The sequence below is a fragment of the Anolis carolinensis genome, unplaced genomic scaffold (assembly GCF_035594765.1).
Source record: "Anolis carolinensis isolate JA03-04 unplaced genomic scaffold, rAnoCar3.1.pri scaffold_9, whole genome shotgun sequence".
Taxonomy (NCBI): Eukaryota; Metazoa; Chordata; class Lepidosauria; order Squamata; family Dactyloidae; genus Anolis; species Anolis carolinensis.
This window is the reverse complement of record NW_026943820.1, coordinates 1,272,177-1,298,961: the sequence shown is the minus strand read 5'-3', so window position 1 is coordinate 1,298,961 and position 26,785 is coordinate 1,272,177. Positions and strand designations below refer to the sequence as shown.

General features: G+C 41.6%; 2 protein-coding genes across 2 annotated transcripts in view; one reads left to right on the top strand and one right to left on the bottom strand.

Annotated features, from left to right (window-relative positions):
• kcng4 (potassium voltage-gated channel modifier subfamily G member 4) overlaps positions 1 to 26,785 on the top strand; it is a 383,395-nt gene that overhangs the window by 102,742 nt on the left and 253,868 nt on the right. The window lies entirely within an intron of this gene.
• Positions 380 to 17,876, bottom strand: LOC100567028 (hepatocyte nuclear factor 4-beta). The gene is made up of 10 exons (XM_008121899.3): positions 17,613 to 17,876; positions 11,697 to 11,868; positions 10,454 to 10,548; positions 5,929 to 6,035; positions 4,674 to 4,829; positions 4,373 to 4,460; positions 3,830 to 3,982; positions 2,071 to 2,307; positions 1,645 to 1,764; positions 380 to 760 (listed from the first exon to the last, which is right to left on the bottom strand). Exons 1-10 carry the CDS (start codon positions 17,728 to 17,730, stop codon positions 624 to 626), a joined length of 1,383 nt encoding a protein of 460 aa, XP_008120106.1. The 5' UTR covers positions 17,731 to 17,876; the 3' UTR covers positions 380 to 623.

Genomic DNA, 26,785 nt, shown 5'->3' with positions numbered 1-26,785 from the left:
GCATGTGTCTTGGTGCTTTCTGACAAAGAACAGGTGCCAGCCATAAAACTGCCCAGCCATAAAACCTCAATTACACTTTGGCATGTGAGAGCCCCTATATAAATGGGCTACAGAGAAGATTATGGTATTCTGTACAATAAAAACCTGTTGGAATCTACCAGCGTGTTTCTTGGTGCTTTCTCCTGGGGAAGACTTACCCACAGCACAACTGGAAGAAGAGAACCTAACATCTGGTCATGTTGGAAGGCCAAGAAATTTCGAAAGAGAACCGCTCTTGAACCTCTTTCTTCTCCAACGTGATTCTGTGGTCACTGGTCACCTTCCAATGGAGGTCTATCATAGTCATGGAGGAAGACCTAGAACTTCTTAGAGAGGTGGAAACATTGCAATTTCTTTATTCGTGGTCTTCACTGTGTTCCTAACCCCAGTGAAAGTGCATGCATACATTAATAATTTCACTTAAGCAAAAACATGTTGTGAAACTGGAGGGAAAAGTAGAGTATCCAAATTTCTCATTTTGTTAAACAAAAGGGTTTCATAGACAATTGGCTTCAAGGTAAGGAGGTTGGTTGAGTTGAAGAGATATGATGGTAACTCAAAGAGGGGTGTTTGAGCTTCCTTCTTCATAGGATTTCCTGCTTCGGTATAACAGCCTGCGGCAAAAGCGTCGTCGAGACTTCAGCTACCGGGTTTGGGCCGAGCTTGTAATCTTCGCTTCCTGTGCTGGTGGAAGGAGACGGAAGGGACGTTTCCGGAGAAGCTACGGAGGAGAAAAACAATAAGAGGTAAACAATAAATGTTTGCCATCAATAATTTTTTTGCAAAAGTCATTACAAAATTAGGGGGCGTGGGAGTTTCGTTTCTAGTGTTTCTAAAGTATCTTTAGTGAAAATTTTGTGACTATAACGTAGAGGAACGAAATTTCATTCCGTTTCTAAAGTGTTTCTAAAGTATAGTTAGTGACTATAACGTAGAGGAATGAAATTTCATTTCGTTTCTAAAGTGTTTCTAAAGTATACTTAGTGAAAATTTCAGGACTATAACATAGAGGAATGAAATCTCATTTCGTTTCTAAAGTGTTTCTAAAGTATTGTTAATGAAAATTTAGTGACTATGACGTAGAGTAACGAAATTTCGTTTCGTTTCTAAAGTGTTTCTAAAGTATAGTTAGTGAAAATTTCGTTACTATAACTTAGAGGAACGGAATTTCGTTACTTTTCCGTTCTGTTTTTCGGCCCCTTCCTCCGTCATTTTTACAGCTATTGGGGTGAAATTTGCTCTAATGGTAGAACACATTCACCACTGTGAGTCCACCAAGTTTCAGAAGGTTTCACTTATCCACTGATTTTTCAGGAATTTTCAATTTTTTTATAACCAACATTTAAAAAAAACTACAAGAGCTATCTCTTTGAATTTTCTATACAATGAAACAAGATAGCAGGGGATCATTTTCCCCAAGTTTCAGAAATATTCATACATCTAATGATTTTAGGGAATTTTTCGAAGTTTTGACAACAACAACAATCACTTTGAGTGTCTCTCATATTAACCAGTCATATTTGGACTGCAGGATTTTCCCTTTGCAGAAATAGCTCAACAGTTGGACCAGTTTCTTAGTGAAACAATATGGAGCTGGATACCTACAGACTGAAATGGTGTGGATGACAGAGCCAATGTTGCTGGGCATCACAATGTGTCCTGGAAGAGGTTCTAAATTGAGGCTGGAAGGCCCCGACTGATACTGCGAGACGTCCATGGATGTTCCTGCACAAAAGAAAGGAAAACCAACTGGAGTGAAGTGAGCCTTGGCTACCTTGGGTGTCCTTGACATGGCTGTGACATGGAATCATGGGAGTTGTGGTTCCTCAAAGCCTTGAACCTTCTCTGCCCAAGTGTGGCTGGTGGCTCACCAACTACAAGTCCCAGGATTCCATAACATTGAGTCATAGCAGATGAAGTGGTGCTAAAATGCATCTGCTACAACACACAACTTGATATGGTCTTCTGTCCTTGGCCCATGCCTTTTGGAGACCTTCAAGGAATAGAGATCGACAAGGAATAGTTCAGTACCTCCCAGGAGCATCTCCTGCAGCAAGCTGTCGATCCTCGCCACTCCGAAGAGCTTGACAAACTGGACTTGCTCGATCATCTGCCAAGTGATGCTCTGGAGGGGGGGCAAGAGGAGGAGGATGTCGCTGAACCTGCCCCGGGAGTCGTACTGCCGGTCGTTGATGTAGTCTTCCAAGTTCACCTGGACCTGGAAACGCATGTTCTTCACTTTGCTGGGCTCACTCAGACCCTTGCAATCTGGGTTAGAGAAGGAGGGAAGATGATGGCAACATCAGCATTCTCATATTCATAGACACTTCTACACCAATGACAGAGGACGGGATTGCAAGTCTTAGAAATAGCAGAGACTGACAAATTACCGTATATACTTGAGTATAAGCCGACCCGAATATAAGCCTAGGCACCTAATTTTACCACAAAAACACTGGGAAAACATTGACTCCAGTATAAGCCGAGGGTGGTAAATTTCAGAAATAAAAATAGACACCAATAAAATTACATTAATTGAGGCCTCAGTAGGTTAAATGTTTTTGAATATTTACATAAAGCTCTAATTTAAGATAAGACTGTCCGACTCTGATCAAATTGTTATTCTCATCTTCTTCAATGTAAATGTGCTTATGTATCCTTTTAATAATAATAGAGTAAAATAATACATGTCATAATAATAATAATAAATACAGGAAAATAATACATGTAATAATAAATAGAGTAAAATAATAAATGCAATAATAATAATGAGATCAGAGTGAAATAATAAATGTATTAATAATAATAATAAAAATAGAGTGAAATAAATGTAATAGTAGCAACAATAATAGAGAAAAATAATAACTGTAGTAAAGCCAATAATAATAGAGAAAAATTATAACTGTAGTAATGCCAATAATAATAGAGAAAAATAATAAATGCACCATATATTCTCAAGTATAAGCCGACCCAAATATAAGACAACCAGGACCCTCACCTGAGTATAAGCCGAGGGGGGCTTTTTCAGTCTTAAAAAAAAGGCTGAAAAACTCGAGTATATACAGTAACCTCCCTTGCTCAGTTTCCAATATACTTCACAACCTCTGAGGATGCCTGCCATAGATGTGGATGAAACGTCAGGAGAGAATGCTTCTGGATAATGCTTCATACAGCCCGGAAAACACACAACAACCCAAATTACCTATAGCCCTACAGCAAACGAATTTGCGGAATCTACAAGAAGAATGGAAACCTTTTATAGACTTTGTGAAAAACCCAAGAAGATAACCACGGTAGGATTTGATAACTACAAATAAATAATGTGAGATTATCTTCTGTATTTTGCATGTTAAAAGATTTTTGTGGATTTGATGGTCCATGGATTTGATTAAACTATTTTCTCCAGAACCTCAAGGTCCTCCAGTGTGACTGTATGGACAACTTCCTCCATTCATGCTGGAAGACCTAGAGATTTTTGGAGAGAAGACCTCTCTATGAATGTCTACATCCTCCAGTAAGACTACCGTAGACTTCAAGTAGAATGGACCATAAAATGATCCCAGAAAACCTAAAAATTCCTTGAAGTGGTATTTGCTACCATAAACAAGACCTCAGCATGCTCATACTTGGATGCTACGTTGGAGTCCTATTGATTTGTACTTTGTCAACATCTGGCTTAGACTATTCCTCATAGTAGTGATGGGTTGACATGCTCCTTTCATATCCTTTCACTAGCATTAATATCTTGGGTGGAAACCTCTTGCCAATATACTCTTCCAGAGAGCGCTACCTGGGTCAAAGAAGACAATGGCTTTGAGGCAAGCATATTCGTTCTCGTCAATCTGGATTTCTCGGAGAGGTTTCACCAGTTCGTCCAAGATCCTGGTAGCTACACGGGCGATTTCTAGTTCTGGGCACTGCATTGGGATAATGAAGTCATTCCCTGCAAAAAAGAGGAAGATAGAGGACATAGTATATGGTCTGTTTGTAGACTTCCAAGAAGTATCTGCTAGGACCTCTTCAAAAGTGGACATTGTACTACAGCAGTGGTTCTCAAACTTTGGTCCTCCAGATATTTTGGGCTTCATCTCATGGAAACTATGGTCATCTCAGATAATAAACTGAGATCTGGAGCAGTGATATCCAAAACACCTAAAGGATCAGAAGTTGAGGAACAGTGTGCAAGAAGAGCTCATAGGGAAAATATTTTAGGCTGGTGTGAGTAGATGGTCATCAAATAGGTTGGATCTTTCCTGACTTCTTTTCATAATATCGTATGAATGTGAGGACAAAATGTAGGACTTTTGGTGCTCAAACTGAAGTTAGTTCTTACCTAATAATAGAAAATCGGTGTATGGTAGAGACCTCTTTGCAACTCCCAGTAGTAAATGCTCTCCTGCGTGGGCTCTCAGCAAAGCAACCTGTGAATATCCAAGAGAGAAGAAAAACAATGATGTCCTATTTCAAACATGGGTTGAAATTGGCATCAAGGGGTTTAGCCTTGCTTGATAACCATCTAAGGACAAGGATTGAGTCACAGCAGTGGTGGCTTGTCATTGGTGTGATCCACACTACTATTTGACCCCACTTGACTGGAAAGCAAGTTCTGTGAACTCAAGTTGACTCTTTCTCACCTGGTCATCCAAGGGAAGCTCACAGAATGCTGGGATATATTTGGCCCACTCGACGAGAATCAAGAGCTGCTGCTTCATGGACTCGCACACATCATTGATGGTGGCAATCTTCTTCATGGCAATGTCAGCGCTGTGGACGGGACGGAGAGCTGAGTACTAGAAGAAAGAATAACAATACAGAGTATTTTAATGCTCCATAGAAGATGACCCAATTGAGGCTGTTGTACATTGACCATATCATTGTTCAGTAGAAAAGACAGCAGGAGAAGAGGAGGACTACAGATGGTGGACCATGTCATGGAAGCCATAGTTGCCTTGAGTTTGCAAGACCTGAGTAAGGATGTTGGTGATAAGGACAACTTGGAGGTCTCTCATTCATTGGATGTCCATCATTCAAAGCCAACGTGATGACCATTAACTCAACCTTCCTCAAGTTAATGTCCTGCTGGCTCCAAATAATGGGAGTTGAAGAACAAGCCATACCTGAACAGTAAGAACAACTACTTTATATAGCTCCCTTCCACCACAAAGTATGGTATCTCCCCTTTTATTTCCTTTCCACCATTTATTACTCTCTAGGGGAGGGATGGGTGAACTTGGGCCCTCCAGGTGTTTTGGACTTGAACTCCCACAATTCCTAGGAATTGTAGTTGGAGTCCAAAACACCTGGAGGACTGAAGTTTGTCCATGCATGCTATAGAGAGAACACTGTGACCTTCTCAATGTTGTTAGATGGAGTTGGAATCAAACAATATCCAGGTATGACCCACCCCTCTGTCACTATCATACACATACTCTTGGTGTCATATACAATATATATTATACACAATGGTGTAGCTTATTTGTAATGTGCCGAATGGGAAATAATCCCGTGTTCCAGCAGGTGGCAATAGACTACAAGTCTTTGACACAAGGAAATCCACGCTTGCAAACCAAAAGTAGGACCAAGTATTGCTCTCCATAAATGGGGAACGCTGGAGTTTGAGGAAGGTTTATTACAATATGACCCCATATCAGTGGGGCCGGTGCCTGTGGTTTCACCCACCCGTACCAGACAAAATATGTTGTCCCTAAGAAGTAATGTGTAGGTCCTCCAGGCAATGCTATGGTGTGCTTCCACCAGAAGTTACAAGACACAACGTGGATCACCAACAGCCTCGCAGGACTATGCCATGCTGGATCTCTAGCATTCTTAGGAACAAGTCCTAAATGACCTGAAGGCTTCAGCTGAACTTCTGGCTTTCTCCTTGCCTACCTGCTGTGCCATCGCTTCCGCTTGGGTCAGGATGGTGATGGAGAGGGCCCCGTTGTCCTCGTAGCTGCTTCTCCGGATGCTGATCCTGTCGCGCTCGTTCTGCACAGCTTACCGGAGACACAAAGGGAAGAATGGACCACATGTTGCCTTGGGTTCATGTCCTATCCACCAATAGAGCCATGCTACACAAGCCCAAACCATTCCTGAACTGGATATCACCACAGAACACAGAACATGAACAACCGTGATGTCCATTCTTGGTCCATGATTGCTCATCTGCAATGGTTCTGAATGCGTAACTATACATCTATGATAATTAATGGGATGTTCTCACGATTAGATAGCATTGAACCATTGCAGTCCAAGTAGTGTCAAACAGCATTAGTCCTTAGACAACTACAACTCTCACAATTCCATAGCATTGAACCATTGCAGTCCAAGTAGTGTCAAACAACATTAGTCCTTAGACAACTACAGCTCTCACAATTCCATAGCATTGAACCATTGCAGTCCAAGTAGAATCAAACATTAGTCCTTAGACAACTACAGCTCTCACAATTCCATAGCATTGAACCACTGCAGTCCAAGTAGTGTCAAACAACATTAGTCCTTAGACAACTACAACTCTCACGACTCCATAGCATTGAACCATTGCAGTCCAAGTAGTCTCAAACTGCATTAATTCTACAGTGTGGATGCACCCCTTTGTATTCAATTTTCCACCTGAGTTGGTTGCATCAGAAAGGAGGAGAGGTTTGCTCCTCGCCAATCAAAACAGACCAGAAAAAGGACGATTGGCGGCACATCGGCCCTTTTGTTGGGTTCTGACTCGGCATCAACATAGGTCAAGGTCCTTCCATGTCCCACCTCCCACCGTCCTGTCCACACCGTGAAGCAATGTGTAAACTGTAATTTCCTCCAAGCATTTTACAACCGGCTACACAAGTCCTACGAGGAGCCTCAATGGGCCCTTTCATGATCATCCGAACCCACGTCAACACATGCTTTTGGGTTCCTCCTAAAAATACCATCTAGAACGAAGGCAACCTGACCCTTCTCTAACTGCCATGGCTCAAAGCTATGGAACCCTGAGATCTGTAGCACCAGAAACAAATTGCATTACGTTCATTACCTAATAATCACTTGCTTTTGAGAGAAGGTAAAATATTAACTATTCTCGGCAAAGTCAAGGCCTTTCCAGCCTTCCTCTGATAAAGCCCAAAGCATCTTGAGAACATCGTGAATTATCAGCACGAAAGGAAATTGGCCGAGATACACGTGCCATAAAACCACGCTGGAGATGAATGCAACCTTTTTGCTCTCCAAGGGGTGTGTTGCTAATAGCAGCACGAAGGGAGCCCACTATCTGTGTATCTTGTGTTTATATGATCGGGTGTTGTATTTATGTGTGGTTAGAACACAGAATCATAGAATCACTCGCTCTGCCCGGCCACGTGTTGCTGTGGCGAAGTGTGGTGGTATGGGGAATAAAGTATTGAGGAATTGGTGGTAGTTAGTATATATTATTTCCTGTATTTTATAGGCAGTGTGGCAGAGGCCTAAGTAGAACCCTGCCTGTCCCCCGGGCGCCATTGAGGCTGACATGAAGGGGGCGGGGCCTAAAGGGGTGGGACCTACCCTTTTGACTGGCAGCCAGGGGGAGAACGGCTCTTCCTCGTCCTCTGTAATTTGGACTTTAGTTTTCTAGGTTTTTTTATTGAAAGACACAATAAATGTCTATGTCTTTTGTGGCCAAACTTGGTGTGATTTGGTTCAGTGGTTTTGTTGTTTACTCCATGGGAAAAACACACATTACATTTTTTATATAGAGAGATAAGAGTTGGAAGAGACCTCGTGGACCATCCAGTCCAACCCCATTCTGCCAAGAAGCAGGAATTGTATTCAAAGCACCCCCAACAAATGGCCATCCAGCCTTTAAAGAAGGAGCCTCCTCTACAGTCCGGAGCAGAGAGTTCCACTGGTGAACAGCTCTCACAGTGAGGAAGTTCTTCCTATTTTTCCATAGACTTGAGCCATGGCAGTTCAATTGGTTATGTAACTGGTCATGTAAGTGTGATTTATCGTTATAATTGTCCTATTTTACCTTGTTTAATAATGTGTGTTATGTCGTTATGTAATGTTGTGTTGCTTTTATGACTGTAAACCGCCCTGAGTCCCATCCGGGAGATAGGGCGGTATATAAATAAAGTATTATTATTATTATTATTATTATTATTATTATTATTATTATTATTATCAAACTGCACTCTTTCCATAGTATAGATGCAAGCTAGATCTCCCAAACTCCCATTCTTTTAAGTATGACAACATATTGGAGGATGTAATGAAGCACGAATTTTTGGTTTACAGATGATATGTTTAATTGTGTGTTTGTGTTTTAAAAGTGTAAGTATTACAGTTATTGCATCTCAGCACTCAGAGGCTGGTTGCCATGGAGAAGTAGGCGGAGCCAACTGCTGTTTTGTTGAAGAAGTGCAGAGTTTTAAAAAAGAGGTCGGTCTGTGCTCTGATGAGGCACAGGGAAGATTGATCCTAGGATGAGGGGATCAAGGGGACTCAATTGTTCATTTTGAGTTAGTTTAAAATAAGTTTGGTGACTTATTTAATGTAGTCTGTGTCCTGGTAAGGAACAGAGAATCTGTGATTGTATATTACAGGGGTGACTGCTGTTTAAAAGTAGCAGAGAAAGAAGTTCTAACTACTTTAGGTAAAAGAAGTGACAATTTAGAGAGTTTGACTCATCTCATTCTGGTATTGTAACTGTTGATAAAAATACCTCCAAGTGAGAAACAATATTGTAACCACTATGCCTGAATAAACTTGTTATTGTTCCTCCAACATCTAAGCCTCTGTCACATATATTATAAACCAAGTGAATAAGAAGAAGAAAGAAAGAAAAGTAAAAGGTCTCCTCTCTGAGTCTTTGGTGGTTGTATCTTTACAAATTGGTGACAGCTGTTATTAGCTTCCTCACAAAGTGGTGGCAGCGGTGGGATAAAAAGATTTCACCCTGCCTGAAAGAGCCTTAGATGTTCATAGCTCTTCACAGAGGACAATAGCGATTCAAATTGAAGTCGCCCGTCACCATGTGGGAGACAACTATGGAAAAGTGAAACCGGTCGGCGAATGGGAAGCAACACCCAGAAAAGTAATACTTACATTTGTAATATTTCCTTGTGCATGCTAAAAGGACATAAATATATAGCCAAGGGTAATTGTACAGTGTGGAATGGATAGAGTTTGACACCACTTTAGGTGCCATGCTCTGGATTCATGCGAGCCGTAGCTTGGAATAATTTGTTTAGCCTGATCTGCCAAATTGAGCAAGAACACCTCCCGTTGCATTGAGTCCTGGAATTAAAGTGGAGTCAAACTGCAGTGTAGATGCACCCCAAGAAGACGGTGATGTCAAGATGGCATCGTCTGCGCATCCTACACACGTCTCAATGAGAAACTGTTCTGCTCAGCAGACGTTGCCGGTGATTCAGCCTCGCCGTCATAAAACCATGCCGGAGAGGAATGTGCTGATGTGGAACTCCGCGTGAGTCACAAACACACTCGTCTGGCATCAATGCCTGCCTTTCACATCCAAAGCGACTATTCAAACAATGAAGGGTTCATCTACACCGTAGAATAACGTTTCTCAACCTGGGGGTCAGGACCCCCGAGGGGGTCACAAAAGGGGGGTCAGAGGGGTCAACAAAGACCATCAAATATATATATATTTCTGATTGTCTTGGGAACCTCTTTGGCAGAGAAGGATGAAGATCTCTCCGCCTCTCATGGGGATTCTATGTAGGAGGTATTTGAGTTTAAAACATCATTTAATAAACATTTAAGAACTTTTATTGTGTGTGTGGCTCTTTAAGAGGCGGCTGTATCACGACAGTTTGGCCCAATTCTATCGTTGGTAGGATTCAGAATGCTCTTTGATTGTAGGGGAACTATAAATCCCAGCAACTACAACTCCCAAATGCCAAGGTCTATTTTCTTCAAACTCCACCAGTGTTCACATATGGGCATATTGAGTATCCGTGCCAAGTTTGGTCCAGATCCATCATTGTTTGGAGTCCACAGTACTCTCTGGATGTAGGTGAACTACAACTCTTAAACTTAAGGTCAATGCCCACCAAACCCTTCTAGTATTTTCTGTTGGAGTTCTGTGTGCCAAATTTAGTTCAGTTCCATCGTTGGTGGAGTTCAGAATGTTCTTTGAGTGTAGGTGAACTATAAATCCCAGCAACTACAACTCCCAAATGGCAAAATCAATCCCCCCCAACCCCACCAGCATTCAAATTTGGGCATTTCAGGATTATCAAAGCAGATAATAATCTGGATGTTATATGGCAGTGTAGAAGGGTCCCTGATAAACTTCTTCTGGTGACTCACCAAACTACAACTCTGAAGATTCCATAGCACGGAGCCATGGCAGGTAAAGTAGGCTCAAACCGCATTTATTCTACAATGTAGACACTCCCGAGCAGGTTGCTTTTGGGCCCCTTACCTTCTTTCTTCATTCCTGCCCGGAAGCATTTCTTCAACCGGCAGTAGCGACACTGGTTCCTCTTGTCTTTGTCTATGACGCACTGCCGGCTGAACCTGGATCAAAACGAGAGGAAAATACGCAGAAAAAGAGGTCACTACAGAGGTGCATCTACACTGTATTTATTTATTTACGGTATTTATATCCCGCTTTTCTTTCTCACCCAGGGCAGATCACAATGTACATCTACATGGCAAACATTCAATGCCGTTAAACATAATAATAATAATAATAATAATAATAATAATAATAATAATAATAATAATAAGTTTATTTATATCCCGCCTCCATCTCCCCCGAAGGGGACTCGGGGCGGCTTACAGCAAAATCAGATACAAAACAATGATAAAATAAAATATGAAACATCAAAGAACAATAATAAAAACCAATAATAATATATACACAGCAGCCGAAAAAACACAACGCGGTATTAAAACATACAACATATATAGACAGACAACAGAGGCAATTTAACATTTTCCAGCTTCCGACTTCATGAGGGTATGCTCAATTCCAGCCACAAGGTGGAGCTGCTGCTTCATTATCCACTGTGACACCGAGTCCTTGATGGAATGCTTCCTCGTTCCTTTCTGCACACTGCTGGATGATTTTTATGGTGTCGTAAATTGGTTAAATTAGCCTCCCTGCATAAAGCGGTACCTAAACTAACCTAACTATCTTTCGGGTTGCTTAGGTCAACAACGAGCTAGGCTATATAATAGTCGGGCGCTCAATCCGAATGGTGACATAAATTAGTTAAATTAGCCTCCCAACATAAAGCGGTACCTATATTTCCTACTTGACAGATGCAACTATCTTTCGGGTTGCTTAGGTCAACAACGAGCTAGGCTATTGAATAGTCAGGCGTTCAATCTGAATGGTGACATAAATTAGTTAAATTAGCCTCCCCGCATAAAGCGGTACCTAAATTTCCTACTCGACAGATACAACTATCTTTTGGGTTGCTTGGGTCAACAACAAGCTAGGCTATTTAATGGTCGGGCGCTCAATCCGAATGGTGACATAAATTAGTTAAATTAGCCTCCCCGCATAAAGCGGTACCTAAATTTTCCTACTCGACAGATGCAACTACATTTCAGGTTGCTTAGGTCAACAACGAGCTAGGCTATTTAATAGTCAGGTGCTCGATCCGAATCGAACTCATGGCCTCTCGGTAACTCTGTAACTCTGTAGAATGCCTTACCTGCACGAGTAGATGTGGTTCTTGCGGACGCTCCTTCGGAAGAACCCTTTGCAGCCGTCGCAACTGGAGGCCCCGTAATGCTTCCCCGTCGCCCGGTCTCCGCAAATGGAGCACAACGAGTTGACGCCGTTCACCATCAAGCCGGCGTTGCCCGACTCCGAAACAATGACATCTGTAAGGACAACGTTTGGCGATCCATGAAGGGACAACGTAAACGGAAAAGAAGCAATGTGAAATACATCAGCCTAAGAAATCAGACTCAGAGATTACACCAGGCATGGACCAACTTGGGCCCTCCAGGTGTTTTGGACTTCAACTCCCACCATTCCTAACAGCCTACCGGCTGTTAGGAATGGTGGGAGTTGGAGTCCAAAACACCTGGAGGGCCCAAGTTGGCCCATGCCTGGTCTACACTCACTCATGTGTTTCTTAGTCTATTTTTCACTCTAGCGAGTTGTCTTTGTTTAACTTGGTCACTCCACCGGCCACCGGCAGCTGTGGCCTTGGATGACATTCTCTCCAAGGGTCACCCTGACCTTTTGGGATGGACACAAACATGAATAAGGGCAAGAGAAGGAACATGCTCGTAAGTGGTCCTCATGGGCCAGTTGTCAAAGCCGTTCCAATCAATACAATCGTCCAGCCAAGTAGAAAGGCAATAAAAAGGATAAGACTGAGAAAGAAATACAGTTTGAGGAAGATGTACATAATTATGGAGCCTAAATGGCACCAAAATAAAAAAAGAGTAGATAGATCAATAGATAGATGGAGGGATGGATGAACGAATGGACAGGAGGGTGGATGAATGGACAGATGGATAGATAGACAGATGAAGGTTGGATGGATGGATGGATGGAGAGATGGAGAGATGTATGGACAGAGACAAATCAATGGATGATGGATGGATAGATGGACAGATGGATAGATGGATTGATAGATGGATGGACAGAGACAGATTGATAGATGATGGATGGATGGAGGATGGATGGATGGACAGACAGATAGATGGATGGATAGATGGGTGGATAGAGACAGATGGATGGACAGGAACAGATGGATGATGGATGCATGGACAGACGGATAAATGGATGGACAGGAACAGATGGATGATGGATGGATGGACAGACGGATAGATGGATGGATAGAGACAGGTGGATGATGGATGGATGGATGTACAGATAGATGGATGGATAGATAGATGGCTGGACAGGAAAAGATGGATGCTGGATGGATGGACAGATGGATAGATGGATGGATAGAGACAGATAGATGGATGATGGATGTACAGATAGATGGATGGATAGATAGATGGATGGACAGGAACAGATAGATTGATAATGGATGGGTGGACAGACAGATAGATGGATGGATGGATAGATAGAAAGAAAGAAAGAAAGAAAGAAAGAAAGAAAGAAAGAAAGAAAGAAAGATAGATAGATAGAGATGGACAATGGATGGACGGACAGACGGATAGAAGGATGGATTGGTGGATGGACAGAGAGGTGGATGATGAATGGATGGATGGATGGACAGACAGACAGACAGACAGACAGATAGGAAGATAGAGCTCTAGCACCCCAGCAAACTACAAATCTTAGTATTCCATAAAATCCAAGTATGATAATGCAATGATTGCATAATGTGACGGGACCCTTGGGCAAGAGATTGCAACTCATCTGGGATGGATCTCAAGCCCCTCCTGGTTATCCATTTATCAACCCAACAAGAGCACAGATGTTGTCCATTTGTTGTGCAAACCGAAATCCCCAAAGCTTCTCCCTCTGCAGAACACTTTTGTGGTGGGGATGCCATAGTTTTTTCCACTTTTTCCAACTTTGACATGTTGCAGCTGAGAAGAAGACAAATGACTTCATTCCTCCAGGAAGGGAATTGGGGAGGTCAGCGCTGGTTGGGTGTGTATTGTTGTATCAAGATGCCAAACTCAACAAGTGTAGAGGACATTCATCTGATGATAAGCAAGCCAACATAAATATCCACACACACTATTATATGGCAGTGTGGAAAGGGCCTAGGTCTCCTTGTCTATCTATCTATCTATCTATCTATCTATCTATCTATCTATCTATCTATCTATCTATCTATCATCTATCCATCCATCCATCCATTCATCCTCTATCTATCTGTTTCTGTCAATCCATCTATCTATCCATCCATCTGTCTATCTGTCCATCCATCTATCCATCTGTCTCTGTCCATCCATCCATCTATCTGTCTGTACATGCATCCATCCTCTATCTATCTGTTTCTGTCCATCCATCCATCCATCCATTCATCTATCTGTCCATCATTTCATCATCCATCTGTTTCTAACCATCCATCTATCTATGCATCTATCTGTCTCTGTCCATCCATCCTCCATCTATCTGTCTCTGTCCATCCATCTATCAATCCATCTATCCATCTGTCCATCCATCCATCCATCCATCTGTCTTTCCATCCATCCATCTGTCTCTCCACCTGTCCATCCTTTATTCGTCTATCTATCCATCCATCTATCCATCTGTCCATCCATCCATCCACCCGCCTGTCCATTCATTCATCCGTCCATCCGTCCGTCCGTCCATCTATCTGTCCATCATTCCATCATCCATCTGTTTCTAACCATCCATCTATCTATGCATCTATCCGTCTGTCCATCCACCCTCCATCTATCTGTCTCTGTCCATCCATCCAACTGTCTCTCCACCTGTCCATCCTTCATTCGTCTATCTATCCATCCATCTATCCATCTGTCCATCCATCCATCCATCCGCCTGTCCGTTCATTCATCCGTCCATCCATCCGTCCGTCCATCCATCCATCCATCCTTGTGGAGATATATATATATATATATATATATATATATATATATATATTCAACACATTTGGCACACAGATCCCCCGGGGAATTGACCTTGATTTGTAGGAGTTGTAGTTCATCTACATCCAGAGAAACTGGGACCCTCACTAGCAATGGACCGGGACCTAGGCCCCTTCCACACTGCCATATAATCCAGATTACCAAAGCAGATAATCTCCTTTATTTGCTTTCAACTGGATTATCTGGCAGTGTAGACCCATATAATCCAGTTCAAGACAGATAATGTGGATAATCTGCATTATATGGCAGTGTGGAAGGGGCTTGAATTGTTAAAAGCTGTTTCGACATATATATATATATATATATATATATTTGTTTGAGAGGGTGCTTGCCGAAGACAAACAAGCCAATTTCCAAACAGCGAGTTCCTGAGCGAAGGCGGTTTACTCATTAACCCGTCAGCAAATACGGCCATGCCAACTTGAAACAGCCTTCACCTTTACGAACACCGAGGATCTCGTTTCTACAAGATGAACTCTATGGAGACAGGGAGATGTTTCAAAATCATGTTGGGTTTGACGGTCAATTCATTCAGTTCTGGGAACGAGGAAGGAAAGTGATCCAGTCTTTATTCCGGTCCCATTACAATTTGTTAGGGGCAAAAATTGCCATCAGAATATTTAGAGTTTTAATTGACGTGATACTGTTTTATTGTTTATTGATATGTCGTCATTTTATTGAATGTATTTTGGGCAATGTAATTTGCCGACTTTTGTAAGCTGCCCCGAGTCCCTGCGGGTGAGAAGGGCGGGGTAAAAAAGGTGTAAATAAATAAAATCTGGCTACCAGTATTAAAAAATTCAAAAAATCAGAACAGTAAATAAGAAGCAACACTCTGAAAACAGAGGAATTCCAGACATGGGAATCAGGGGGCAGCTAACGACTCTAAACAAAGGATTTCCCCAGGCAGGAAGAGGCCAGGAGATGAAGCTATTCAATGCTAACCAAGGTGATTAACTACAACATTCACACTGGCCTCCAACTGACAAGAGTTCTTCTCTCACCCTGGACTTTCCACAGATATATGTAAACCTTCCTTGCTTAGTTTCTCTCTGAGGATGCCTGCCATAGATGTGGGTGAAATGTCAGGAGAGAATACTTCTGGAACATGGCCATGCAGCCCGGAAAACATACAACAACCCAGAGCAAAAACAGATATCTGCCCTCCTGATTTTTCAAGGTTCCCAAAAAATGGATCGGAGCCTCCGCTAAAAGCATGAAGCGGTTCGCAGTTTATCCAGATTGCACAACTCTAATGAATACTAAGTTTGAATATTGGCAAAGAAGGTTTTCTCCACATCTGCTGGGCAAAGAGATTCCAAAGGAAACACCTGTCAAACCTCACCTGAGAAAATGGGGAGATCTGGAGAAGGGCCTTAGGAAGAGATTTGAATCATCGTATGGATTTGTTTGGGAGGCAAACCCACCTGTCCTCCATGTTCCCCATTTATTGAGTTAATTAGGAGTCTGAATTAACAAGTGCTTTCTCTCTCTTGCCCTTTCATGTATCCACGGCACGTCATGAATGCAATGGGCAAAGGTAGGAAACACAATCCATTTCTTGGAATAATACGACCTCGCAAACATTACACTCAGACTGTGATATGGTTGCTAAATTATACCAATTAATGTACTTTCCAAGAGTATCAATTAACCAATGGATCTCATTTGTCAAGTCCAATAAATTTCTTGGAATAATATGATCTCACAAACATTATACTCAGATTGTGTCACTAAATTATACCAATGAATGTAGTATTTCGCTATAGATTACCTACAAAGGGGCAAAAATAATACTTTCCAAAAGTATCAATTAACCAATGGATCCAGTTTGTCAAGTACACTTCTTTTCTTGGACTAATACGACATCACAAATGTTACATTCAGATACAGTAGAGTCTCACTTATCCAACATTTGCTTATACAACGTTCTGGATTATCCAAGGCATTTTTGTAGTCAATGTTTTCAATACATCATGATTTTTTGGTGCTAAATTTGTAAATACAGTAATTACTACATAGCATTACTGTGTATTGAACTACTTTTTCTGTCAAATTTGTTGTATAACATGAAGTTTTGGTGCTTAATTTGTAAAATCATAACCTAATTTGATGTTGAATAGGCTTTTCCTTAATCTCTCATTATCCAACATATTTGCTTATCCAACGTTCTGTCTGCCCGTTTATGTTGGATAAGCGAGACTCTACTATAGTTGTATGGTCACAAAACAATAGCGATCTATGGAGGTAAGCCGTTTGCTCCAGGTGCCCTACAAAGGAGGGGAAATTCATACTTTCCAAGAGTATCCATTGATTAGGTATCCCATTTATTAAACACAATTCATTTCTCGGAATAATAAGTCGCAATTGTCCTTTAGTCACGAATCTGGAGAGGTCCCACAAAGCAGGAAAAAATAATCCTTTCCAAATGTATCCATTAGTTAGGTAACCTATTTGTCAATTCGACTACTACACATGTTTCCATATTTCCTTCTAGGCTGCATTACCACCTTCTAATATTTCTCCATCTCCAAACATCTCCAGATCAATATCCATTGATTAGGTATCCCATTTGTTAAACACAATTCATTTCTTGGAATAATAAGTCTCAATTGTCCTTTAGTCACGAATCTGAAGTAGGAAAAAATAATCCTTTCCAAGGGTATCCATTAGTTGGGTAACCTATTTGTCAATTCGACTACTACACATGTTTCCATATTTCCTTCTACGCTGCATTACCACCTCCTAATATTTCTCCATCTCCAAACATCTCCAGATCAATGTCGGTAAGCATTTAGTTACGGATGTCCTACAAAAGAAGGGGAATTGTATTTTCCGAGAGTGTCCGTTGGTTGGATATCCCATGTGTCCATGAAGCTTCCAAATACCACTCCATGTTCCGTCCTCGTCTCCATTACAACCCCTTCCTCCCAATACTTCTCCATCTCCATCTCCATGTGACACCGTCCACCCTTGGACCTCCACAACCCCAACGAGGCCAACGTTTGGACCATAGAACAAAGATCTCTCCTCACCTGATGAGTTTGTGGGCAGCACCCTCAGGTTTTCGAACTCCAACATGGTGTACGAGGAGTCGAGGGCCTCGGCGTAATCTGGCATTTCCATGTCCATTAGGCTTTGACAAATCCTCATTATTACTGTCAACAGAGACGGAAGGGGCCCCACGACCCTGCTGTCAATCACAGCTAGGGTTTCCAACAGAGTTGGTTTGACAACTACTGTCCCGGGCTCTCGGGATGACAAATCATTACCTAACTCCCCCTTCTACTCCCTCCCAACGCGATCAGGAGGTTGCAAGGTAGGAATGACCTAGTCTTTATTGCTCTCTCTAGCTCCCTCTCTCATCCCCCGTGTCTATGCCCTGGATCATGGTTATATGGTGCAGATAAGACCTGGTCTAAAACAAACCTGAATTGCATCCTCCACTCAATTTCATATGGTTTATGGCAATCCTTGAGCAAACATTTTGAAAAGTGCAGGCAACGGGAGATGTTTCCTCCACAGGGAACCAAGTATTGGACAGGTTGCAAAGCACACTTGTTAGGTTATGGCGGAGACGTTTGTCTTTGCGGTTTTGAACATCAATATTTATTTTGACCAAAAAAAAAAGAATACACAAGGTGCCATCGTTTTGTGCTTCGGGAGGAGATTTTCAATGACACCAAGGAAGTTATGTAAGAATACGTAAAGCTATAGCAAAACCATGGGGATGCAAAGGGTGTTATTGCCTGTATGATCCAAAAAGGAAGAAGAGGAAGAAAGGAAGAGGAAGAGGGAGAAGGAGATAGGTGGAGATAGTTGGAAATGGAGATAGAGATGGAGATTGAAATGGAGAAAGAGATAGACTGAGATGGAGATGCAGATGGAGATGGAGATAGAAATGGATGGAGATAGACTGAGATGGAGATTGAGACAGATGGAGATGGAGATAGACAGAGATGGAGATAGAGATGGATGGAGATAGACTGAGATGGAGATTGAGACAGATGGAGATGGAGATGGAGATAGACAGAGATGGATGGAGATAGACTGAGATGGAGATTGAGATAGATGGAGATGGAGATGCAAATGGAGATGGAGATAGAGATAGATGGAGATGGAGATGGAGATAGAGACGGAGATAGAGATGGATGGAGATAGACTGAGATGGAGATTGACATAGATGGAGATGGAGATGCAAATGGAGATGGAGATAGAGATCAATGGAGATAGACTGAGATGGAGATTGAGATAGATGGAGATGGAGATGGAGATGGAAATAGGTGGAGATGGAGATAGAGATGGAAATGGAGATAGATTATGGAGATAGATGGAGATGGTGATGGAGATGGAGATAGAAGGAGATGAGAAAGATGAAGATAGAGATGGAGATGGATATAGATGGAAATGGAGATAGAGATCAAAATGAGGAGTGGGAGGAGAACTATTGGTTGGTTTTTTATTTGGAATATATAGGGTTACATCTACATTTGATAATAAAAATAGATACCCCGGTTCCCAATGAGTCTACTGCAAGTATGCCTAATTCTGCACCCAACCTATAAATAAAATGTATCTTGCTGAAAACAAAAAACTTAGAGTAGGCCCATTCAATCAACTGCTGAATGATGACTCAGCCCATAGGTATACAGATAGGTCAAAACATTTTAGTCCGAAAAGGCACCCCAAAAAACTGGGCCACGGTATCAATGGGTTAATGTAGATACTATATCTTAAGTCTTATGAAAAAAAAAGGTTGGTAGAATCCATGTCAGCATAAGACCTGTGATAAGATTAGAGGTTTGGATGAATCCGACCTGCGACCCATTGGTGTGAAAAACCAAAGCTAAGGCAACATGAAAACCCAGCCTTTTTTCAGCGAAGGATGCATGATTACGTTTTATAATAGATGAGATATAAACTAATTAAATTGTGCAATAAGTCCCCTTCTCTTAAGCACAGCAGAAACGACTCCTTGGAAAGATAAGGGTTTATGTTTTTTAATATCCTTGGACTATGGACGGAAGCTTCCAGCATCAGCTCAATTACTTAGTCATTAATGAGTCGCTCTGATTTTCCTGGTGGTTCTCGTGTTAGTTTTGCTGAATCGGGGCACCATCATCCAGAAACACCTGTTTTCCAAATGAGTGGATGATAGCGTTCCTTATAAAAAGATCGAGAGAGATGTACAGAAAAATACAAATGTTTTCTGCACAGAAAAAAATTCTGTACAGAAAATACAACTGTTTTGTGTACGGAAAAAAATCTGTACAAAAAAATACAAATGTTTTGTGTACAGAAAAAATTGTGTACAGAAAAATACAAATATTTTGTGTACAGAAAAAATTATGTACAGAAAAATACAAATATTTTGTGTACAGAAAAAATTATGTACAGAAAAATACAAATGTTTTGTGTACAGAAAAAAAATTATGTGCAGAAAAATACAAATGTTTTGTGTACAGAAAAAATATGTACAGAAAAATACAAATGTTTTCTGCACAGAAAAATTCTGTACAGAAAAATACAAAAGTTTTGCATACAGAAAAAAATTCTGTATGGAAAAATACAAATGTTTATGCAGAAAACACGTTTTCTGTATTCTTGAATAAAAAGTATTTTCATGAGCATGCAGAAGTGTTTCTTTTTTCTAAAGAAAAAAATCTTTGGATGAATGAAATCTCCTTTTTGCACACAAAATGCCATTTTCTGCACAACACAAACACCTCCGCGTGAATTTTTCATGCAAAATCGGTCTTTGAGAAACCACTGCCAACTGTACAAATACCAACCGGTGATGAATCATCACACAATTCTGGGGATGTGGATTATTTAGACATGACTATACCAGGCTTTTCTATCTCACTGGGAGCTCTCTTTCTAAATGACAAGTTGTTTCACAATGACGTATTCCCAACCTAGCATCCAAAGTTCCCTCTAAATGCTGCCTACAGTTCGGAAATGATTTCAGCTGCAACCCATTTTTAAAATTCTGATGGAGCTGGACTCTTCAAGTCATCTGGCTTTGGCAACAAAAAGACTCTTGGATTCCTCGGTTTTATCAATCAGGAGACACATCACGAAGTCAACACTTACTCCAAAGGAATGTACCTGGCAAAGGGAGCAAGGAGCCTATCTAAGTTGTTTGTATCTCCCAACAACAAAGCTCATGGAAGCCAAGAGCAATTTTTTAGAAGAATGGAGAGAAGTATGAGCCAGAAGGAGCAATGTTGTTTTCGGTACTAGTTTTCAGCATCATTCTCAACTACCTTTGTTTTTGATGCGGAATCAGGGACTATCACAGAGTTGGAAGGGACTATGAAGGCCACTACAGTTCTCTATTGTTCATTAATACACACCTAAAGGACTCCCAGAAGATAGCCATCCAAACTCTGTTTAAAAACTTCTAAAGGAGAGTCCACTGATTTTGATATTCAGCCATACACACACACAAGTGTTCTATCTAAGAATCTCTAGGTCTTAAACATGACAATATCCAGCAGAGGTTGACCATAGAATTGCACTGGAGGACCTTGAGATTCCTAAAGAGATTTCTATGTCCTCAATCGTGACTTGATGGACAACTTCCTGCAGAGGTTGACCATAGAATTGCATTGGAGGACCTTGAGATTCTTAAAGAGATTTCTAGGTCTTCAAGCATGACTTGATCGTCAATATCCAGCAGAGGTTGATCATAAAATTGCACTGGAGGACCTTGAGAGATTTCTAGGTCCTCAAGCATGAGTTGATGGTCAACTTCCTGCAGAGGTTGATCATAAAATTGCACTGGAGGACCTTGAGATTCCTAGAGATAATGTTTTAATCAAATCCATGAATGATAATTTTCTGCAAAAGTTAAACTAGACTGTATTCCAGTTGTGAGTAGTCCTCTTCAGCTCATCCCACCTTGAAGTTAAATCTCTCCTGTTTTCTGCATGACTTCAAACGTTGCTTTAGAATTGAAAATCAGCCTCCAGGAGTTGGCTCATAGCAGATGTTTGCACTCATTTCAAAAAACCTGCAATCTAATGTCTGTTTTCCTAAATGTCAGGTCTTTCCAGGAAATTTTGATGTACTCTATACGATACCTTAAGCTCCCTAATTGCAAGCTTGAATGAGGGTGGTTTCCTATGAGTAAGCAAAGCCACGGGATGAAAGCATCAGGAGACATGCAGTTCTGTTTGGGTTTGAGCTCCCAAGAAAAACATATCATAAAACATGTCTGATTACTGCTTCTGAGAGAGAGGAAGAATCCTAATGTCATTGATCTGCTTCAGCTCTTCCTCCTTTTCTTCTTTTCCTTTGTCTCGGTCTTTCTTCATCTATTATTATTATTATTATTATTATTATTATTATTATTATTACTAGCTTGGATACCTGGAGTTGCCTGGGTTATAAAGTCATATGATTAATTGTACATACGGTTGTAGATTAACTGCAACCAACATCATGCCAGATTAGTTAGTCCCCTCAAACTTCTCCAGTAGGTTGAGTTAGTAATGGGGGTTCTGTGTGCCAAGTTTGGTCCAGGTCAATCATTGGTGGAGTTTAGATTGCAGGTGAACTATAAATCCCAGTACCTAAACTCCTATAAAACATGAAGAATCCTCCCCAAACCTTTCCAGTATGTTCAATTGCTGATCAATTCCTCTGTTTGCTGTGTGACATAGGAAAGGGTAGGAAAGGGTTAATGGAGAGGCAGTGGGCGGAGTCATGCAAATTCCACACCAATTGAGACAGTCGGAAACACTGGGTTGTCAATGGTGGATGAAACACATAAAATCTAGGAGGAAACGGTCCTCGCATGAAAGCCTTCACTTGGGTGGTGGGCAATGTGGTGTCTGTGGAGGACATTGGCCAGGCTCTTGGACATCTTCACGGCGCTCGCCATAACCTTCAATGTCATTGGAAGGAGAACCATTGGTGTCTCCTGAGTAGTAGGGGCTATAATAAGAAACACTGGGATGTCTGTGGTGGAGGAAACACATAAAATCTAGTAGGAAATTGTCTCCTTTGAAAGCCTTCACTTGGATGGTGGGCAGGGTGGTGTTTGTGGAGGACATTGGCCGGGCTCTTGGTCATCTTCACAGCGCTCGCCATAACCTGCAATGTCATTGGAGGAAGGGCCATTGGTGTCTCCTGAGTAGTGGAAACTATAGTAAAAAACACAGGAATGTCTGTGGTGGAGGAAAAACAGAAAATCTAGGAGGAAATTATCTCCTTGGGCAGGATGGTGTTTGTGGAGGACATTGACCGGGCTCTTGGACATCTTCACGGCGGCGCTCGCTATAACCTGCAATGTCATTGGAGAGAGGTCCATTGGTGCCTCCTGAGTAGTGGGAGCTATAGTTAAAAAAAACACTGGGGTGTCTGTGGTGGAGGGATACATATTTTCACTTTTATTATGCGTATAGATCACAAGCACTTGACTCCATCGTGCCACAGACTCCTCTAAGCTAAGGAACCGCTGGCATTGAGCGTGCCTTTTTGGCTTTGCTTTCAGCCTGGCCTCCATGTCTCTCCCTCTTCATCCATTACTTCGATGGCTTTGTTTAAGGACAGTTCTGAGAAATCGCAGATCTATCCGTCTTACTTTAATGGCTGTTTGAGAGCCGGCTTTCTCGAAGAGATTAGAGGAACCCAACAGGCCACGGAATGATCTTATGCAAGTCGCGGGATCAACACTTTCCTGGAGCCAAGAACAAAGATGGATTTATCTCATCAATGGAAACCATGTGGAGCCCAGGAACGCTCCTCCATTCATCATCCTCGAAACAAATGGATGCAGCTACATCTCAAAAGAGCGAGGTTTCCCTATTTTCCCGGTCCGCATTCCCTCTCCATGGCTGGATAAATAAACAAAGTGGAGTACGGAGTGTAATTAGAACTCGAAAGCCTAAACTGGACTATTTATTTAACCCAATAGATAGACGCAAGAGTCATGTCCATCCAAGGAAGGGTTTCTGACTCATGGGCTTCTGTGTTGCCCATCCCATACTGCAAATCATTAATAGTAGTTCACAATTAATCATTAGCCAGATGCTTTTTCGACCGAGCAGCATCATAAAATCTGGAAATCACGGCCAGCGCTTTGTAAGGGATATGTCATAAATTGGCTGCAAGCGACGGGTATTATTATCCTCTTACTTTGTGGACATCGTGATTTATTTTCAGCACAACTTTGGCTGAAAACACATACACTTAAATGGGTGACGAGAAAGGCCAACTAGCAATCGTGGTCTGCGTTGTGGTGGCATCTCGCGATGGATTGCTGTTTCCAAAATGGGGATCCCAGAGAGCAACTTAACCCTGGGTTTCAAAACAAACACATCGGAGACAATAAGGAACAATATGGAGGGATTGGGAAGAAAGGATGTTCTCAGAGGACCCACTTTGCCCACAGTTAGTAAGTAGAACGTAGATTGTAGTAAGAAGGGCACAACTGGTTAGTAGCCAGCTGAAATAAATCACTACTGACCGAGAGTTCGAAGCCAGCCCGGGTCAGAGTGAGCTCCCAACTATTAAATAGACTAGCTCGTTGTTAACCTAAGCAACCCAAAAGACAGTTGCATCTGTTGAGTAAGAAATTTAAGTACCACTTTATGCAGGGAGGCTAATTTAATTTATTAAGTAGCTTGGACTTCTGTTCTCATAGCAGGAAGGGGAAGGTGGATGTCAATGAGAACCCGCCTCGTCTATAAATAGATCCACCTGGAAGGGGACATTAGGTCCTTGTCCAGCCCTGTTTGCACAGCCGATTACAGGGATGACCAGTCTCAAGGTTGCCTTACTGGGAGAGATAAGGGGAGGAAGGCATCTTACAACAGACAATCCGCTTGGACTGAAATGTATTTGCTTTGGCCATTTATCTCCAATCCCCTTTTAACCTTATTTTGGCCAACTGCTCCACAGCATTTGTCCTCTATTCCATCTGAATACACATATCTAATACTATTGCTGGTCCCAATGAGAAGAGATCAATTGAACCAACCGGATGGCGAGTCAACGCATATGTAAATCCCATCGATAGACATGTATACAAGTGGTGACTCTCCGTTCCACAATTGACTCAGTGGGTCTACTCTCAATGGGACCATCCATGGGATTTAGACCTCATATTTGCACATTTACATCTCTTATCCAATTTATAGGTGAAAACATATGCTTCTAAAATACCGTATATTAGAGATGTGCATGAAAAAATTTCCTTCGTTCCCTTCGTGCTATCGTTTTGTTTCGACCGTTCGTCTACACAAAACGAATAATGACATTTTTGTAGGAAACGAGAGGTGACATGAAATTGAAAGTCGCACCGTCATCGTGCTTGCTTTCATTTCGTTTTGGTCACGTAACAATAAGCAGGTACTGACAGAGGGCTTACAGCTGATGTGTATCAATGGGTATTAATATTATACACACACACACACACACACACACACACACACTAGCTGTGCCCAGCCAGCCGAGCCACGCATTGCTGTGGCAAAGTGTGGTGGTATGGGAAATAAGATATTGAGAAATTGGTGATAGTTAGTATATATTATTTCCTAAAGCTTGTGAATATACAATATTCACATTTTTTATTGAAAGACATAGATTGGATGACTATGTCTTTTGTAGCCAAATTTGGTGTGATTTGGTTCAGTGGTTTTGTTGTTTACTCCATGGGAAAAACGCGCTATATATATATATATATATATATATATATATATATATATATATATATATAGACTAGCTTTGCCCAGCCACGCGTTGCTGTGGCTTATGGGAATCCTTTGTTGGCCAGATGGAATAGCAGTGAATAGCCTTGCAGTCTCAAAAGCCTGGCCGTTTTCTGGAGTAGCTGGAGCCTTTTGTTGTATGAACATAGAGGCATGGATGAGGGGTTGTGCTGCCACGTTTAGTGTTTCTGGATGTGTAGTTTTGTTATTTTGTCCTAGGCCGAAATTTCATTCCCCTTTTTTATACACACACACACACTAGCTGTGCCCAGCCACACGTTGCTGTGGCGAAGTGTGGTTGTATGGGAAATAAGATATTGAGGAATTGGTGACAATATATGTTATTTCCTAAAGATTGTGAATATACAATATTCACAGTTTTTTATTGAAAGACATAGATTGGATGACTATGTCTTTTGTGGCCAAATTTGGTGTGATTTGGTTCAGTGGTTTTGTTGTTTACTCCATGGGGAAAACGCATGCCAGGAAGCAAGGGATGAGCCTTGGAAGTCCTCCCATTGCCACCAATGACATGAAAATGTTCGTGTTTTTTGTTAGCCAGACGAAAATTCGTGTCGTAGAGGCGGCCCATTTTCATTAGCGGGACACGAATACAGAAATGAGATGACACAAATTAAATGACACGAAACGAACAGCAATTCCACACGAATGCACAACTCTACCATATATCTCTTCTTGGAGGTTATCTTAATCATAACCATAGAGCAGGTGGTGGAGTGGAAAAGCAAAGCTTAAGAGTGACTCCAGAAATGGCAGGAAAGGTCATCCCAAATCCATCTGGAAGGGATTTATTCTTTTCTGAGCTCCCATTGTTGCTTCTGAAGCCATTGTAACCGGATCTGCGTCTAATGTGGTTTAGGAAAGACTCCAGGCGCAAGGATGAAAAAGCACGGTCTCCATAGTAACCACTGAGCATGGGGAGACCCCCGGAACTAAGGGGGATTTTGGCCAAGGACACGATTTCCTTTGAAACCATAGACGTTGAGTTGCGGCAAAAACATCTTGTTCTACGGGGGCTTTCCGTGAAACCAGAAGGATATTCTTCTCTCGACATGAGTTGAGTAGATTTGTGTGTATTTTGCTTAGTAATGCATTTCCCAACATTTTTTGAACAGTCACAATCCCACTGTTTCTAGGAATGCAGTGTGCTGAGCAGCTAGAAAGCAGGGCTAAGAACGTTCTTCACTGAACTATGTGGTCGCCGGAAAAGTAGGAGTGATCTGGTGTGACAAAAGGAGGGCATTGCCTATATAATAACAGTAATATTTGTTTGTTTATTTGTTTGTTTGTTTATAGTATTTATATTCCGCCCTTCTCACCCCGAAGGGGACTCGGTGGATCACAATGTACATATACACGGCAAACATTCAATGCCATTAGACATACAATATAGATATAGACAGACACAGAGGCAATTTAACATTTTCCAGAGTCCATCTTCATGAGGGCACAGGGGGAGCCGTCAC

Bases quoted from the DNA above. Each gene is read 5' to 3' on its own strand.
- LOC100567028 (XM_008121899.3), bottom strand. From the start codon at position 17,730: ATGAGGATTTGTCAAAGCCTAATGGACATGGAAATGCCAGATTACGCC. The intron at 4,830-5,928 runs GTAGGCAAGGAG...TCTTTCTTCTAG, and splicing joins CGGAAGCGATGGCACAGCAG to TACTCAGCTCTCCGTCCCGT. The intron at 2,308-3,829 runs GTAGCGCTCTCT...TCTCTAACCCAG, and splicing joins CATTGTCTTCTTTGACCCAG to ATTGCAAGGGTCTGAGTGAG.